The sequence below is a fragment of the Anas acuta genome, chromosome 9 (genome assembly GCF_963932015.1).
Source record: "Anas acuta chromosome 9, bAnaAcu1.1, whole genome shotgun sequence".
Lineage (NCBI taxonomy): Eukaryota > Metazoa > Chordata > Aves > Anseriformes > Anatidae > Anas > Anas acuta.
In genome coordinates, this window is record NC_088987.1 from 12,224,557 (window position 1) to 12,239,602 (window position 15,046).

Below are 15,046 nucleotides of genomic sequence, written 5' to 3' on the forward strand. Positions count from 1 at the left end.
CATTAGGAAGGCAGACGTTGCTTGAGGGATGTTAGAGGACGGCATCCCACTGCCCGTCAAAGATGACTAAGACCTTACTGACAACTGTCCCTCTCTTATTTGAAGTGCTGTGCTGCTTCACGGATAAGGCAGAAAGGCCCTAATGTTGTAGGAAATCATTGATAGTATTCAGCCCAAGACAGAGCCCCTGACCTTCTGGGAGGCATAGCAAGGTACCACCTGTAGATGTGGAGAGAAGAAGGGGGGACCCAGAGGAGGGAGAGAGGAAGAAGCCTTCACCAATGAACATTGGGGAATGCCCGGGATAGGGACAATGTCCTGGGAACAGCCTTGCTCCTCAGCCTGCCTGTCCTCAGGTTGATCTCTACTACACCACGATGCTGTCTCCTTGCACTTGGTTGGCCATCCTCACCCGGCCATGAGCACGCCAGGGGTGTTGGTGTGCCCTGTGGGACACTGGGAAAAGGTGGCCCCACCCTTACTTTAGAAACTCTGCTTTCCTTTCCGCACCATATCCAGCTTTGCCAACAGCCTGCAATTTCAACTGCACATTTGACGTCGACCTCTGTGAGTGGGTCCAGGAGGCGTCCAGCAGCATCGACTGGACAAGGCACAAGGGGCCAACACCATCACCAGATACCGGCCCTTCCTTCGACCACACAACAGGAGGTAGGAGCAGCAGCCAGCTTGTGACGGTCATTCAGGCCGAGGGGTGTCCTTAGGAAGATGGCAACAAACCTTTTCCAACAGCGAATACAGGCCGAATGTTTCCTGGATTTGATCCAGAGCCATTTGTAGCAGTCTCCCCCAGGGCCAGAGCCTTTCTTTAGGAAGCTTTTCAGGTGTGGGAATCAGTCTGTGGTACTGCCAGGACAGGCAACGATCTGTCGTGCAAGGGGAGAAGTAATGCAAAGCTTGATGGCAGACTGTCTTGGGGGAACAGGAACGGGTCTCTTCTAGGAGACACTGGCTTCTCCAGAAGCCAACGATGAGTGGGCCCCAAAGCTGCAGAGCCATGCTAGGATGATGGCGGTGCTTCAGAGGTGATGCCGTTGCCATAGAGCTGGCACGTCCTCTGGGAGCACGGTTTGTAGGTCGACTTGGGGCTGGGGGGTTGTGGCTAGTGAAGGAGCTCTCTTTGCTCCTTTTGCCTGCCTTAAATTGCAGCAGGAGGCGCTCCCACGACTGTGCGTGGGTTGTTCCTGGGTGCTTTGTCTAGATTTGATGGTGTGCGACAGTGTGGCTGGCACTTTGTTTCAGACGGCTACTACATCTACCTGCATGGAAGCTCCTATTACGAATACTTGGTGTCTCAGCTGGTCAGCCCGGTGTGCAACTCAACGGGACCGCACTGCTTCCGCTTCTGGTACCACATGTACGGCGTGGCTGAAGAAATGGCCCTGCGGGTGTACGTGTCTAGGGACAAAGAACTTCTGCAGGTTTGGGAAGCAACTGGGAACCACGGGGACAGATGGCACTTGGGAGAGGTCACGGTGCACAGCACAGGAAACATGCAGGTAAGGGCAGAGGCTCAAACTGCCATCTGAGACGGGGTGTGCTTTGAAATGGCACACAGTGTTTGTGGCTGGAGCTTATGCTGGAAACCATCCCTTCCCTTAGATTGTCCTCGAGGGACAATGGGGGGAAGATTTCCGCAGCGACGTGGCACTGGATGATCTGTCCATTGAAAAGGGATACTGCCCAGGTACCTCATCACCCGGCTTGGGAAAGGGCAGCTTGCTTGTCGTGGCAGTCAATGTAGTTTCTGCCTTGAAGAGGATCTGGTCAAGGGGGATTGATTGACATGTTCCATTGTGTCTCTCATAGGCGATATGCCTCCAACGCCTAGCACCAGCACACCAACACCTGGGACACCAACACCCTCGCCAGGCTCAGGTGAGTGGAGCAGACGAGTCACGGGGCTGCAGCGTTCGGTCAGGGTGGGCTGTGGAGAGGAGGCGGCAGGAGGTGCATCACTGAACGTTTCCTCTGGTCCTTCCTCTGTCAGGGACCTGTGTGGTGGAAGGAGACCCTCACTACCACACCTTTGACAATCAAATACACCACTTCATGGGCACCTGCACCTACACCCTGTCCAAGCTGTGTGAGAGCAACAGCTCGCTGCCCTACTTCAACGTGGAAGCGGCCAATGAGCACAGGGGAGGCAACACGCGCGTGTCCTACGTCCAGTACGTGGATGTCGATGTGTATGGCCAGCGCATAAGGCTGGGGAAGGGCGGCGTGGTGACGGTAAGCGCAGGGGGGAGCAACGTCGGGGCTGTGTCAGGACAGAGAGCCGCGCCAAACGGGTTGCTCCAACCCTCTCTTGGTTGGTGTCCTTGCAGGTCAACGGAGTGGCAGAGGTGCTGCCCTGCACCCCGTCGGCAGGCGTGCAGGTCTCGTCCAGCGGCTTCTACACTGTGGTCACGACAGACTTTGGCTTGAGAGTGAAGTTTGACGGGAACCATCTGGTGGAGGTGACGCTTCCGAGCACCTTTGGGCAGAAGGTTTGTGGCATGTGTGGGAACTACAACGGGATGGCAGCAGACGACTTCCTGAACCCGGACGGGGTGCTGGAGCCAGACTCCACCAGCCTGGGTAACAGCTGGCAGGTGTCCAACGACAGCAGGTGCGTGTGGCCCCCGCGTAGGTGCGGGGACGTGTCGCGCGAGGGGAGGAGGCGGCACCAGAAGAAGCCCACAGCTAACCCAGGGGCCCTTCTCCCTGCCTTTCCACAGCTGCTCAGCCGGACAGCCCGCCCCGCCAGCCTGTAGTGAGGCCGACAAGCAAGTCATTGCCAGCAGCCGCTTCTGCGGACTCCTCACTGACAGCAGCAGCCCCTTTGAGGTGTGCCACGCCGTGCTGAGTCCCAGCGATTACTTCAACACCTGCCTTTACGACCTGTGTGAGCTGGGGCTGGATGACAAGGCCCTGTGCAACAGCTTGCAGGCCTATGCGGATGCCTGCCAGGCGCTTGGTGTCAAGCTCCCTGCGTGGAGGAACGCGACATTCTGCCGTAAGTCAGAAGCAGGGAAGCACCCCATTTCCCTGGGCTGGCCAGCCACCGTGGCAAGGAGCACCCTTTGTCCACCAGATCCCCATCGTGGTCCTTTCCCTGTGGAAGGCATCACGTGGGGGCATGGTGGGAACGGGGTGATGATGCCAGTTTCCAAAACATGCGGTGAAGCCTGCCTACCTTGAGGGCATTCTGAGTGTAGGGTTACCGATGGTTTCACTGCTACTCCTTTTGCCTTGGCAGCCATCACCTGTCCAGCCAACAGTCACTACGAGCCCTGTGCTGCAGCCTGCCCTGCCACCTGTGTTGACCCTATGGCTCCCGTCACCTGCAGCCTGCCGTGCGTGGAGGGTTGCGTGTGCGACAGCGGGTACCTGCTCTACAACGACCGATGTGTGCCCAGCCAGCAGTGCGGGTGCTGGCACAATGGGCAGCACTACCCGGTGGGCTCGGAGTTCTGGACGGACAACAGCTGCTCCACAAAGTGCACGTGTCCCACGCGGGGAGGCAAAGTCCAGTGCTCCAGCGCCTCGTGCCCTGCGGGCCAGTACTGTGGTGTGCAGAATGGGAAACCCGAGTGCCTTGACCACACATATGGCATCTGCCACGTCCACGGTGACCCTCACTACGTTACCTTTGACAAGGTGACGCACGACTTCATGGGGAACTGCACCTACACCCTGGCCAAAGTGTGCTCCAACAGCTCTGTGCCCTACTTCAATGTTGAGGCAAAGAACGAGCATCGTGGCAACCCCCGAGTGTCGTACGTGCGCGAAGTCCTGGTCGAGGTGTACGGAGAGCGCATTGCAATAGTCAAGCAGGAGAGGAGCCAAGTGCTGGTAAGGAGCTGGGCTGGCTCAAGCGCGGTGTGTGTGAGAGGCAGGGCTGGCTTTTCTTGGCAGGGCCTTCCATGTTCCAGAGAAGAGGGTTCCCCAGGGTGCAGCAGATGTATGGCTGTGCAGCTGCAGGGTTGTCTGTGCGAGCGGGGCTCGTGGTCCTGTGGGGCCGAGGGCCCCAGAGAGACCACGGTCCATTGCGGTGCGTCTGCCCTAGGTGAACGGTGTGCGCCGGACCTTGCCGGTGAGTGCAGCAGGAGGAGCCATCAGAGTGAGCACAAGCGGCCGCTACATCGTCCTGGAGACGGACTTCAACCTCAGAGTGTCCTACGACGCCGACCACTCGGTGGAGGTGAGGGTGCCCACCACCTACTCCAACCTGACCTGCGGCATGTGCGGGAACTTCAACAGCCGGCGAGAGGACGACTACATGATGCCTGACGGGCAGCAAGCCACAGACTCCAATGCACTGGGGGAGAGCTGGAAGGTGCCCGACAGTGACCCCTCTTGCGGTGTGCCCTCACCCCCGGAACCCTGCAGTGCGGAAGAGGAGAAGCTCTACCAATCGGAGCAGTTCTGTGGCATACTGACTGCCAGCCCAGGCTTTTTTGAGAGCTGCCATGCCGTGATCAACCCCCAGAGCTACTTTGACACCTGCTCCTACGACCTTTGTGCCCTGAGTGGCAGCCAGGAGGTCCTGTGTGGTGCCCTGGAGGCCTATGCTGACGCGTGCCAGGCAGCCGGCGTGACTCTTCTCCCCTGGAGGAATGCCACCTTCTGCCGTGAGTACCTGCCTTGGAGTTGCCAGAGGAAAGCGGGCCTCTCCCTGTGTCCAGTACCTCTGGCAAAGCAGCGATCAACGACTCGTTCGGTGGTCTTCGCCTTCCCAGAAGGTAGCCCCTTCCTGGAGGGCTTTGCAGGTCCTAACCGTCCCCTTCCCGTTGCAGCCCTGCGGTGCCCTGCCAACAGCTACTATGACCCTTGCATGACTGGCTGTCCTGCCACCTGCGTTGACCAACAAGCCCCGCAGAACTGCTCCAAGCCCTGCATGGAGGGCTGCGCGTGCACCTCTGGCTTCCTCCTCAGCGGAGACGCCTGCGTGCCCGAGGCCAACTGTGGCTGCCTCTTTGAGGGCAACTACTACAGCGTGAGTGAAAACCCTGTGGCGTCTCGCTCCCCTCCCGAGGCACTGCTTTGCCTCTACTTCCCTGCCTGACGTGATGGGGCTCCGGGTTTCTCTGCCTGCAGGAAGGAGAGCACTTGGTGAACGAGAACTGCACTAGGCAGTGCCAGTGTGAAGCCAACGGCCAGATGGTTTGCTCTGAGTTGTCCTGTGGTGAGGAGGAGATCTGCAAGATCCAGGACGGCCAGCCGGGCTGTTACCCAGCCAGCACAGCTCTCTGCCACATCTACGGCGACCCGCATTACAGCACCTTCGACGGGAAGCTTCACCACTTCCAGGGCTCCTGCAACTACACCGTGGTGACGGCCTGTGACAACTCCTCCCTCGGCTTCAGCATCACCACGCGCAACGAACATCGGGGCAGCCCGGGATGGACGGCTCTGAACTCCGTCGCGCTGTCCGTTGAAGGCCTCCACATTGCACTGCGCAAGAACAAGGCAGTCTACGTAAGCGCCCCTCACTGTTAGGCCTGGGAACACAGATATCCAAAGTACCATTAGTAGCACGGTTCCCCCAAAGAGCTTGATGTTGCCTGAACCTGCTGGCGTGCTCCCACGAGAGCACAGCGAGCCTGTGAGTGGGGCAGACAGGACGGCTGGCGCAGCAACAGCGTTTCTGCCTGCTGTCCCGAGCTTTGTGTGTGCTGTCCATGGGGTAGCTGCTGTTCTCGTAGGGCTGGGCGCGGTTCCTCATGCCGTCAGCGCTTGTGGCTCGGTGGGCCCTGGCACCACCGCAGTGAAGAGCAGTGAGTTGGCAGCGGAGGGCCCGTCTTTATGCTTCTCTCTCCCCCTCTCCTCCCTGTTCAGATCAACGGTGCTCTGGCCTCCCTGCCTGCTTCTCCAGCCCCCGGTGTGACCATTTCTCTGAGTGGCTCCTACGTGCAGGTCTCTACCAAGCTGGGCCTGCAGGTGCAGTTCAACGGGGACCATGAGCTCCTTGTGAGGGTGTCCGAGAAGCACCAGGGCAAGCTGTGTGGGTTGTGTGGAACATACACCGGGAGACAAGAGGACGACTTCACACGACCCGATGGGGTCGTTGTGCCTGACACCAATGCCTTTGGAGACAGCTGGAGGGTGCCGGATGACGAGTGGCCGTGAGTCCTTGTTGTGTCGCGTAGATGACGGACAAAGGGGAGCATGAGAGAGGGGAGCTGTGAGCAGCGCGAGGAAGGAGGGTTGGTAGTGTTAGTCACGCACGGGGCAGGTAGCAGGAGGCAGTTGTGGGAAAGCGTGAGGGAGCGTATGGAGGCTCCACAGCAGCAGGCACACGGCTCTTGCGTCTCACTTCTGTGCTGCATCCACCCATGGGATGTGCTGTCTGCAGCTGGATTCCTGACGTGTGGCTGTTCCCCTTTGTCCTCAAGGCTGGCTTGCTAGTGGCAGTGCCCAGGCCGCACCACACGATCAGGGTGCATGGTGCTGTCTCCCCGGAGGCTCTGTGCCCTGGGGCCCTGGGTGACCTCCATGCCGGGCCCTGTGTCCTACTCCACACACTGCATGTCGCTGCTCCTGACCCCAGAGAGGGTGGGCCGGGGCATGAGCACGGTGCTATTGCCAGGCTGGTGTGGTCACAGGTGCCTCAGCCGCCTGCTTCTGTGTCTCTGACGTCTGTCTGCTTTGCAGGTGTGACACAACCCCTGTAACACCTCCATCCTGCTCCCCCTCTGCGGAGGAGGCAGCTAACAAGGAGTGTGCAATCCTCACGCAACCCGGTGGCCCGTTCCAGCCATGCCACGCAGTTCTGCCACCCAAGACATACTTTGAGAGCTGTGTCTATGACCATTGTGCCACGAATGGCAGCACGGAGCAGCTCTGCAACGCCCTGGGTGCCTATGCTGCAGCCTGTGCTGAGGCAGGTGTTGCTCTGGGAGACTGGAGTGCTGGCACTGTCTGTGGTGAGTGTCCCATTGATCTCGTTTCGACTGTGGCTTCAAGGAAAAGGGCAGCAGGGTTTACTCTGTGTATCACCAGATGTTGTTGGGTCAGTGTACTTGTTATGCTGGGATGCATTTAACTTTGTTTAGCAAAGCTCCTTGTGACAGGGATACTGTGGCATTGCTGACCTTCACTCCGTTTTCCATGGTACTTTGTTGTCTGGGAAGGGTGGAATAACTGCCTGGAAGAAATCGCCATTATGAAACACAGCCTCTATACCACTTTCTCACTGTAGGTTCAACGGTTCCTCCAACCTCCACCCCCTTGCCAGGTACTACAACGCAGCCTCCCCACACAACTTCACCTGCGACAAGCACGGGTATGTTTAATTCCTGTTTTTTTTTTTTTTTAACTAAGTGCTGGGCTCAAGTACTTTCACTTGGTTGGCCTCCTCACCTGGCCACGAGCATGCCAGGGATGTAGGTGTGCCATGTGGGACACTGGGCAAACATGGTAGCCATCATCAGCAAGACTCACATGGTGCTCAGGTTCTGTCCTGTCCCATGCCCACCTTCTGCTTGTGGCAACTGTTCAGGTCCTGAACAGGTCCTGAATGAAAAGTCAGGTCCTGAATGAAAAGTCAGAGATCATGGGTGTTCTTTTCTTTTACGTTCCTTGTCCTTAAGTCTTGCAGCTAAGGTTTAAGATCCTGGACCCTCTCATTGCCACAGGAAATCTGCTGGGTGTGCACAATACTTCCTAGACTTGCAGTCCAGGGAGGCTTGCCTTCTCTGCCAGAGGAGTCCTGCCCAGAATGTTCTTGTGTTCCTGACAGCATTGCTTGTCCTTAGTATGGAAGCGGCCTGTCCAGGGTGTAGTGTCATCAGCGTTTTGGCATTAGGAAGGCAGACGTTGCTTGAGGGATGTTAGAGGACGGCATCCCACTGCCCATCAAAGATGACTAAGACCTTACCGACAGCTGTCCCTCTCTTATTTGAAGTGCTGTGCTGCTTCACGGATAAGGCAGAAAGGCCCTAATGTTGTAGGAAATCATTGATAGTATTCAGCCCAAGACAGAGCCCCTGACCTTCTGGGAGGCATAGCAAGGTACCACCTGTAGAGGTGGAGAGAAGAAGGGGGGACCCAGAGGAGGGAGAGTCTCCCCAGCGTTGCTTGTCCTTAGTATGGAAGCAGCCTGTCCAGGGTGTAGTGTCATCAGCGTTTGTTTGAGTAGACGAGTCATGGTGCTGCAGTGTTCTGGTCAGGATGGGCTGTGGAGATGAGGTGGCAGGATGTGCTTAACTGGGCAGTGCACTGGGTCTGACTTGAATGAAGTACCTTCTTGTGCGAAGACCTTTTTTGATAGTGATACACAGTCATTCTTGCTGTACGCACAGTTTTCCATAATGTTTGCATAATTGGGAAGGGTGGAAGAGCTGCCTGAAAGAAATCTTCATTCTGAAAAGCAGCTTCTGTATCTCCATCTTGTTCTACATCCAACAGATCCTACTGCCTTGCCAAATGTTACTACACAGCCTCCATGGACAACAAAACCTGGAGTAAGCACAGGTATGCCTGTCCCCTGTTCATCTTTTCTACAAGCTGTGGTCAGCGCTGGGTTAGAGTTCTTAACTTGGCAGGCCATTCTAAAGCATACCACGGATGCAGGTATGCCATATGGGAAACTGTGAAAAGATCATGGTCAGCACCAAAAAGTCCAGCAAGGAGCTCAGGAACTGTCAGCTGTGCCAATCTTCTACTGCATTTGGCAACACTACTGTTTGCTTTCTTTGAGGTCCATGGCCAGGGGCTGGAAAAACTGTAGTAAAGGGGCTGGGCTTCTTTTTACAACCCAGCTATGCTGGTGGGAGAGCTTGAGAGGTGCGAGTTTTTCAGAAAAGCCACTGTTTGATTGTAGCTGTGGGCTTCTCTTGACATGGTGTTGGGGTGTTTGCGCAGAGTGGATCAACTGCCTGGAACAAACCTCCTGTTTTAATGCAGATCTCCTCTAATTCTCTCTTGCAGTGGCTCCATCAACATCTCAACCTGGGACCTCCTTGCCAGTCACCACAACACAGCCTGCACACACTCCATCACCACCAAGACCTACACCAAGTTCAGGTATAGCGTTTCTTGTTTATAAGTCTTTTGTCTTCAGTTTCTATACTGTCCATTTGCATGAAGGTCCCGTAGCAAGTGTACTTCGTCTCTTGCAACTGGCCTTAGATTCTGCTTGTGTCACAGAATCATCTTGCTGACACAGCAGTTGAGTGCTGATGGTATTTCTGAAATGTCACTTTGGAACCACTGCTTTAGCACCCTGTTGCCATCACACTGGATTTTCTATTAAGCGTGAACCAGCTGTTTGGAATGAAACTCCCATGCTGACATAGATCTCTCACTTTCTCTAGTGGTAGGTCCAATTACACCAAGACCCACAATTCCCTTGCCAGACACCACAACACAGCCTTCACGTAGAACAGCATCATCCACACTCCAGCCAACCTTGGGTATTGTTGTTTTCAGTACCCATCTCTGATTTCTTGATTTAACTGTTCAGTTTTCTTACTTCAGTTCTCACAGCCAAGTGAATTTTAATAGTGGAAGGTCAGAGCTTTTCCTTGCTACATGCAGTCTGATTGGTTAGACAGTTGTTCGGTGCAGAGTCTATATGTCACTATGGAAACCTTGCTCCAGGTCCCATTTGAGGTAGCTTCAGAGATTTTAGTATCAGTACACCAGCTGCTTGGTATAACTATTTTATATACCCTTTATTGCCATGTGTGTAAATATTTTAATTAACATTTTCTGCATGAAGTTTTCAACTGTTATATATATGGTTTTGCTTGTAGTATTTTGAAATTTAATTTAACTTCTAAGTCTAGCTTTTATCTTAGATATAATCCAATTATATGGTGCTGAAAAAGGCAGAGTCATTGTGGTAATTTTTATTTTATTACTTAGAAAATACACTAAAATGTCAATAAAGATAAATATAAACTGCTTCCTTCCTCCAGTTTTAGGCACTAAACAGAATCAGGGTGACTTTCAGTTAAAGTAGAATGGTGTTTTCTCCTGTGGAAAGTTTGCATGTCTCTCTTGCACTCTGTCCTTGACTGATTCCACCACTATTGCATCTAAGAAGTAAAATAAAATGTATGATGGGAACAAAGTTACTGCAGCAGTCACAGCAGAGATTCAAATGGAACTATTCTGTCTTTCTTTCTTCCTAGGCCATGCCTCCTGCAGTGCCTCTGGAGATCCACATTATAACACTTTTGATCACAGAGTTCTTCATTTCATGGGAAATTGCACTTACACCCTCTCCAAAGTGTGCAACATCTCTCAAAGGATTCCATATTTTGATGTGTCCACAACAAATGAGCACAGAGGAGCCAATACCAAAGTCTCTTATGTGAAGTCAGTGCAAGTGGAAGTCTATGGCAATCAGATTTCTATGCTGAAAAACAAGAAAGTGAATGTAAGAAAATAATTGTTTAAAAGGCAATATTTTTCAACTGGCGTACAGATAATGACTTTTTTCTGATTGTAGAGTTCATAGAGATTTTTCTGGTTTTTTTTTCATTTGTTAAATATACTTCTTATAATTAGATTTCATAAAAAAACTTGCCCATATGAAATATTATTTAATTGCTTCCTGTTCTCCTTGTGCACAAGATCATACTGTCTACTAAACTCTTCTACCTGTTGGTATTTGTAGGAGTTCTAGCAGCAGTACACTAACTTTTACAACTTGCTTTACAGGTGAATGGCAGGAGAATGAACCTGCCCATATTTATTGAAAGGAAGATCAGTATTCAAAGCAGTGGTGGATATGTTCTCTTGGAAACTGACTTTGGACTGTGGGTGAGATACGATGGAAATCACTATGCAGAAGTCTCTGTGCCCTCTGATTACAGTGGTCTGCTCTGTGGCTTGTGTGGTAAGTCACAGGCTTAGTCGCTTTTTAGTGAGTTGTATAGACTCGTGATTACTCAAACTTTTTTCTTAGCATGTCATAATTACTCTACATCAACCTAGTCCTTATCAAAGGGACTAGAATTTACAGCAGAGAGGAAAAGTTGCAAAAGTTTTTCAGTGTCTGTCAACTGCTATACAATTCCTGGTAATATGTATTTGTCTGGAATGCTGAGGTATAACTACAAATAACATTTTTAGACAGATTAGAAAAACAAACAAACAAACAAACAAAAAAACACCACCAACAAAAAATCTCATTTTAATTCTACAGTGTATATTAGTAAGAGTAAATATTTGCATGCATCTACTCAAGAATTCTACAAGTACATTTTTCTGTTACTTACATTCTGATGATAATGCCTGAACCTGAGCAGATATAGTTGGAACAACATTCTGAAATCTAGGTGACTACATGAAACATACTTCTGGATGGATTTTCTGATTATTCTTTGATCTGGATCATCTGAAATTTCCTAGTTCAAGTCTCTCTGCTTCAGTATTTTGCACTTTCAATTCAGAAACCTATATGAGGATGTAATGGTGCAAATGACACCATTTGAATTTCAGTCCACCAGTATTAGATATTTATTTTTTTTAACTAAGCAATTCTTTCTGGTATACCATACCAAATACTATATATTTGATCCAAGTCTCTGAAAGCCAGCCCTTATCAGTGGTCAAAGTCTAAAACACAAGTGAGCTCTAGTTATGTTGTCCAGTATAAATTGATGTTGCATACATGTATATACTCTCACTAGTTCATTGCAGTGTATTTTACAGCCTGAAACCTAGCTTTGTTATACCTAGGTGTTAAATTCATGTATCCCATAAATCTTTTTTTTTTTTTTTTTAATCCTCTCAGGTAATTATAATGGTGATCCAACTGATGACAACATAAAGCCCAATGGTGACATTGCAAGTAATTCCAATGAACTTGGAGAAAGCTGGCTTGTGCCTGAGAATAACACCATGTATGTACTAGAATCCAAGCATATTTGCTAATCAAACTCTATAAAATCAAATATCTACCCACTCACTGGTGTTGTCATCCAGTACTATTTTGCATCTTCCAACTGCTGGCTAAAAGTAGGGAGCTCCTCCTTCACGTTGAACAGGGAATGAGAAGAGGGCTTGCATCCTTTAAGCCTTTTTTTTTTTTTTTTTTTTCCAAAGAACTGTGTGCTGAGTAGGGGTGGGGACTGGGGGTGGGGGATTTCAGTTCAGTTCTCTGGAAATCATCAGCTGATTGTATCCCATAGCTTTTTTTCCACCTAAGAATAGATCTTTAATTAGCCCAAATGGCATTGAAAAGGGAGTCCATTCAGAGATGGGCTTTGTATCAACCTTTCAAAGAAGCTGGATAGAAATCTTGTGACTGTAACAAAATACACCCTGTTGTACAGGGTTATCATGTGTCAATCTTCCACCATAGATCTAATAGTAATTGATATAAATAAACACTTTATTTTGTTTGCCTTCCCCAGTTGCTCCAGTGGGATAGAAGAAGAATGCAATGCTGATCTGGAGAATGACGCAAAGAAGAACACTGCATGTGGCATGATCACAGACCCAACAGGTATTCTGTTTGTAGCTCACTTTGAGCCATGTGAAGGGGCACTTTTGCATATTTTAGCTTGTGATGTCTGCTCTCTTTTGTCCATTGTTCTGAACTCACACTGGAAATATATAAAACCTCCAGTTCAGGTGGCCAAAATAAAATTCATAGGTCAAGATATTTCAACTATTCAGATAGTACCAAGGAGTCCTTGAAAATTTTCTGGGAATGTTCACAGGGAGTCATAGCTGTTCTTTGATTCATAGCGACTTTCATTCTGCTTTCTAAATGAAATAGTTCAGAGGGCACTGTCATTTCGTGTAGTACAGACACTTTATCTGAAATTCTGTAGATGTTCCCTGCATTAGAGATCCCCTGAAATTGTCTAGAATTAGTGGCTTGCCTAGTCAGCAACTCCTATTTTTTGTAAACTATGTTGTGTCAATCCTGCAGAAACAAGAGACAAGAAACAAGCCTGATCCAGAGGGCCAAGTTTCACTGTGTGTACTCAGTTTCAAGGGTTGGTTTAACTTACTAAACAAAGTCAGGCTGGAGCACTCAATATTTTTGCCAAGACAGAACATAGATGGTGATGGTGATGAATTCCTCACTTCTTTTTTTTTTTTTTTTTTTTTCTTTTCTGTCCTTCTATATCTTTATATCTTTCTTAATTTATACAGGGCTCTTCAAAGATTGCCACACCAAAGTGCCTCCAGAAAATTTCTTTGAAAGCTGTGTTTATGACATGTGTTTCACTGGAGGACAGGAAACATCCTTATGCTATGGACTGCAGGCCTATGCTGAGTCATGTAACAATGCTGGAATATGTATAGAGTGGAGAAATACTACTCTTTGCCGTGAGTGTTGTGATTTACAAATATTTATTCTGGATTTAACTTAAACATATGCACATTCTCCTCTACCTTTCATGTATGTTATTTTAATTTATGTAATGCTTTGAGCATAGTCTATCTTTTGTCATGTCTTGGGCCTGCTTCAGCTTATGCACTATTCCAGTACTAATATAATTCACTAATTCACATGAATTTTTGGATACACTTGGGTCTAATCCTTCGAGCTTTAATAATTTCCTCTCTGTTACTTGGAAAGGTTTGATTTTATATATATATATATATATATATATACAGGTAGGTGTGTCTTATGTGAGCTTCTGCACTGGGAGAATAACTGCTGCTTTGTCCTACTGAAAGCCACCATCCTCAATGCAAATAGAGCTGGTATTTCCAAGGCTCCATAAACAAGTGCTCATTGACATCTTCGAAGATCCTTTCAAACGATCTTATTTTTTCCTTTTGTCTTTAGCAATGTCCTGTCCTGGAGGCAGTATCTACCAGAGCTGTGGTACTAGGTGTCCCTCTACTTGTGTGAGCAACTCAACCGCCACTTCTTGTAGTTTGTTACCAGTGGAAGGTTGCTTCTGTAAGGAAGGCTATATTCTGAGTGGAGACACATGCGTTCCAGAAAGCAGCTGTGGTTGTGTTGATGAAGAAAACCAATACCACCAGGCAAGTTACTACAGACATTGTTTAAAGAAAGAAGTGAAAGAACAGGGTATCTCAATTGTTATCACTGTGAGGAAAAAATAAATATATATTAATAACACTAGCACAATTATTATTTACACTGTTAATAATAGCAAAATAGATTCATTTTGAGAGTCTTCTTGATCAGTGAGCTGTGTGATTATATATATCACTTACATTCAAATGCTAATAATTTGATTGTCTTTTATGATATTACCTGCATATTTAACTTATAGTATATACTTCTACTTTTTTTTTTTTTTTCCCTCAGCTGGGTGAAAGCTGGTTCACCAGTTATTCCTGCAATGAACGCTGCACCTGCAATGCTAAAAACAAAATTGTATGCTCACCCTGGGAGTGTGGAGTACGAGAGGAATGCAGTGTCAAGGATGGTGTGCTGGGCTGTCATTCCAATGGTAAGTCCTCCCAGAAAATTCTGTGAGTCATTGTCAATTCCATAATTAGATCTGTCTACTCCCTCTGGTTTTCTCATATATATTTTTTCATGTGTGATGGCAAAGATAGTTTCAGGTAACTGCTGCCAGTGGTAAGAGACAAAAAGACATGATGATCTGTCTTGCAATCACAGATCCTCTTCAGCTGCAATTGATGTCAGCAAAAATTGATGCTGCTCAAAAGCTTGTAAGGTCACTTGAGTTCTTTTTGTCTTGATAATACAAATTAAAATCCCAAATCACCAGTTCTGTGAGTTCTAAATTTCAGACTAATTGAAAAGAACTGCTAATTCTGAGAGCCTGTGTGTTGGCAAATTCTTCAAATATCTAGATATATAGATGCATATTTATTTACATTTATGTTTATACCTATATTTGCACAAATAATTATGTATTTTTTATTGCTACATTGGAAAGCTCTGGATTACTCTTAACCACCATGCGTCGTACGTACAACAGCATATGGAAACAGATAAAGAGGTTTATTTGCTGCAATGTTGCCAGTGTATACATAATTTGAGAATTAAATTTAGGAGACACTTTCTGGAAAAATTTAATTTCCAAATAATTGCCATTGTCATGAACCTGAAATACCTCTATGA

The 15,046-nt window shown here is 48.8% G+C and overlaps 1 protein-coding gene across 8 annotated transcripts in view; it reads left to right on the plus strand.

The window, feature by feature from the left end:
* Nucleotides 1–15,046, plus strand: part of LOC137860805 (IgGFc-binding protein-like) — a 72,750-nt gene that overhangs the window by 43,189 nt on the left and 14,515 nt on the right. For 6 of the 8 annotated variants that reach the window (XM_068691451.1, XM_068691446.1, XM_068691447.1 and 3 more), the window contains 23 exons: nucleotides 520–669; nucleotides 1,261–1,517; nucleotides 1,621–1,705; nucleotides 1,828–1,896; nucleotides 2,009–2,250; nucleotides 2,346–2,629; nucleotides 2,739–3,016; nucleotides 3,260–3,855; nucleotides 4,070–4,634; nucleotides 4,800–4,999; nucleotides 5,101–5,481; nucleotides 5,842–6,128; nucleotides 6,658–6,929; nucleotides 7,205–7,288; nucleotides 8,413–8,478; nucleotides 8,935–9,030; nucleotides 10,143–10,390; nucleotides 10,675–10,852; nucleotides 11,753–11,861; nucleotides 12,375–12,466; nucleotides 13,126–13,302; nucleotides 13,769–13,971; nucleotides 14,261–14,405. In XM_068691451.1, coding sequence (XP_068547552.1) covers nucleotides 520–669; nucleotides 1,261–1,517; nucleotides 1,621–1,705; nucleotides 1,828–1,896; nucleotides 2,009–2,250; nucleotides 2,346–2,629; nucleotides 2,739–3,016; nucleotides 3,260–3,855; nucleotides 4,070–4,634; nucleotides 4,800–4,999; nucleotides 5,101–5,481; nucleotides 5,842–6,128; nucleotides 6,658–6,929; nucleotides 7,205–7,288; nucleotides 8,413–8,478; nucleotides 8,935–9,030; nucleotides 10,143–10,390; nucleotides 10,675–10,852; nucleotides 11,753–11,861; nucleotides 12,375–12,466; nucleotides 13,126–13,302; nucleotides 13,769–13,971; nucleotides 14,261–14,405 — 5,064 coding nt within the window. The remainder of the gene's footprint in view (nucleotides 1–519; nucleotides 670–1,260; nucleotides 1,518–1,620; nucleotides 1,706–1,827; nucleotides 1,897–2,008; nucleotides 2,251–2,345; nucleotides 2,630–2,738; nucleotides 3,017–3,259; nucleotides 3,856–4,069; nucleotides 4,635–4,799; nucleotides 5,000–5,100; nucleotides 5,482–5,841; nucleotides 6,129–6,657; nucleotides 6,930–7,204; nucleotides 7,289–8,412; nucleotides 8,479–8,934; nucleotides 9,031–10,142; nucleotides 10,391–10,674; nucleotides 10,853–11,752; nucleotides 11,862–12,374; nucleotides 12,467–13,125; nucleotides 13,303–13,768; nucleotides 13,972–14,260; nucleotides 14,406–15,046) is intronic. The other 2 variants (XM_068691450.1, XM_068691449.1) reach the window with 2 other exon arrangements.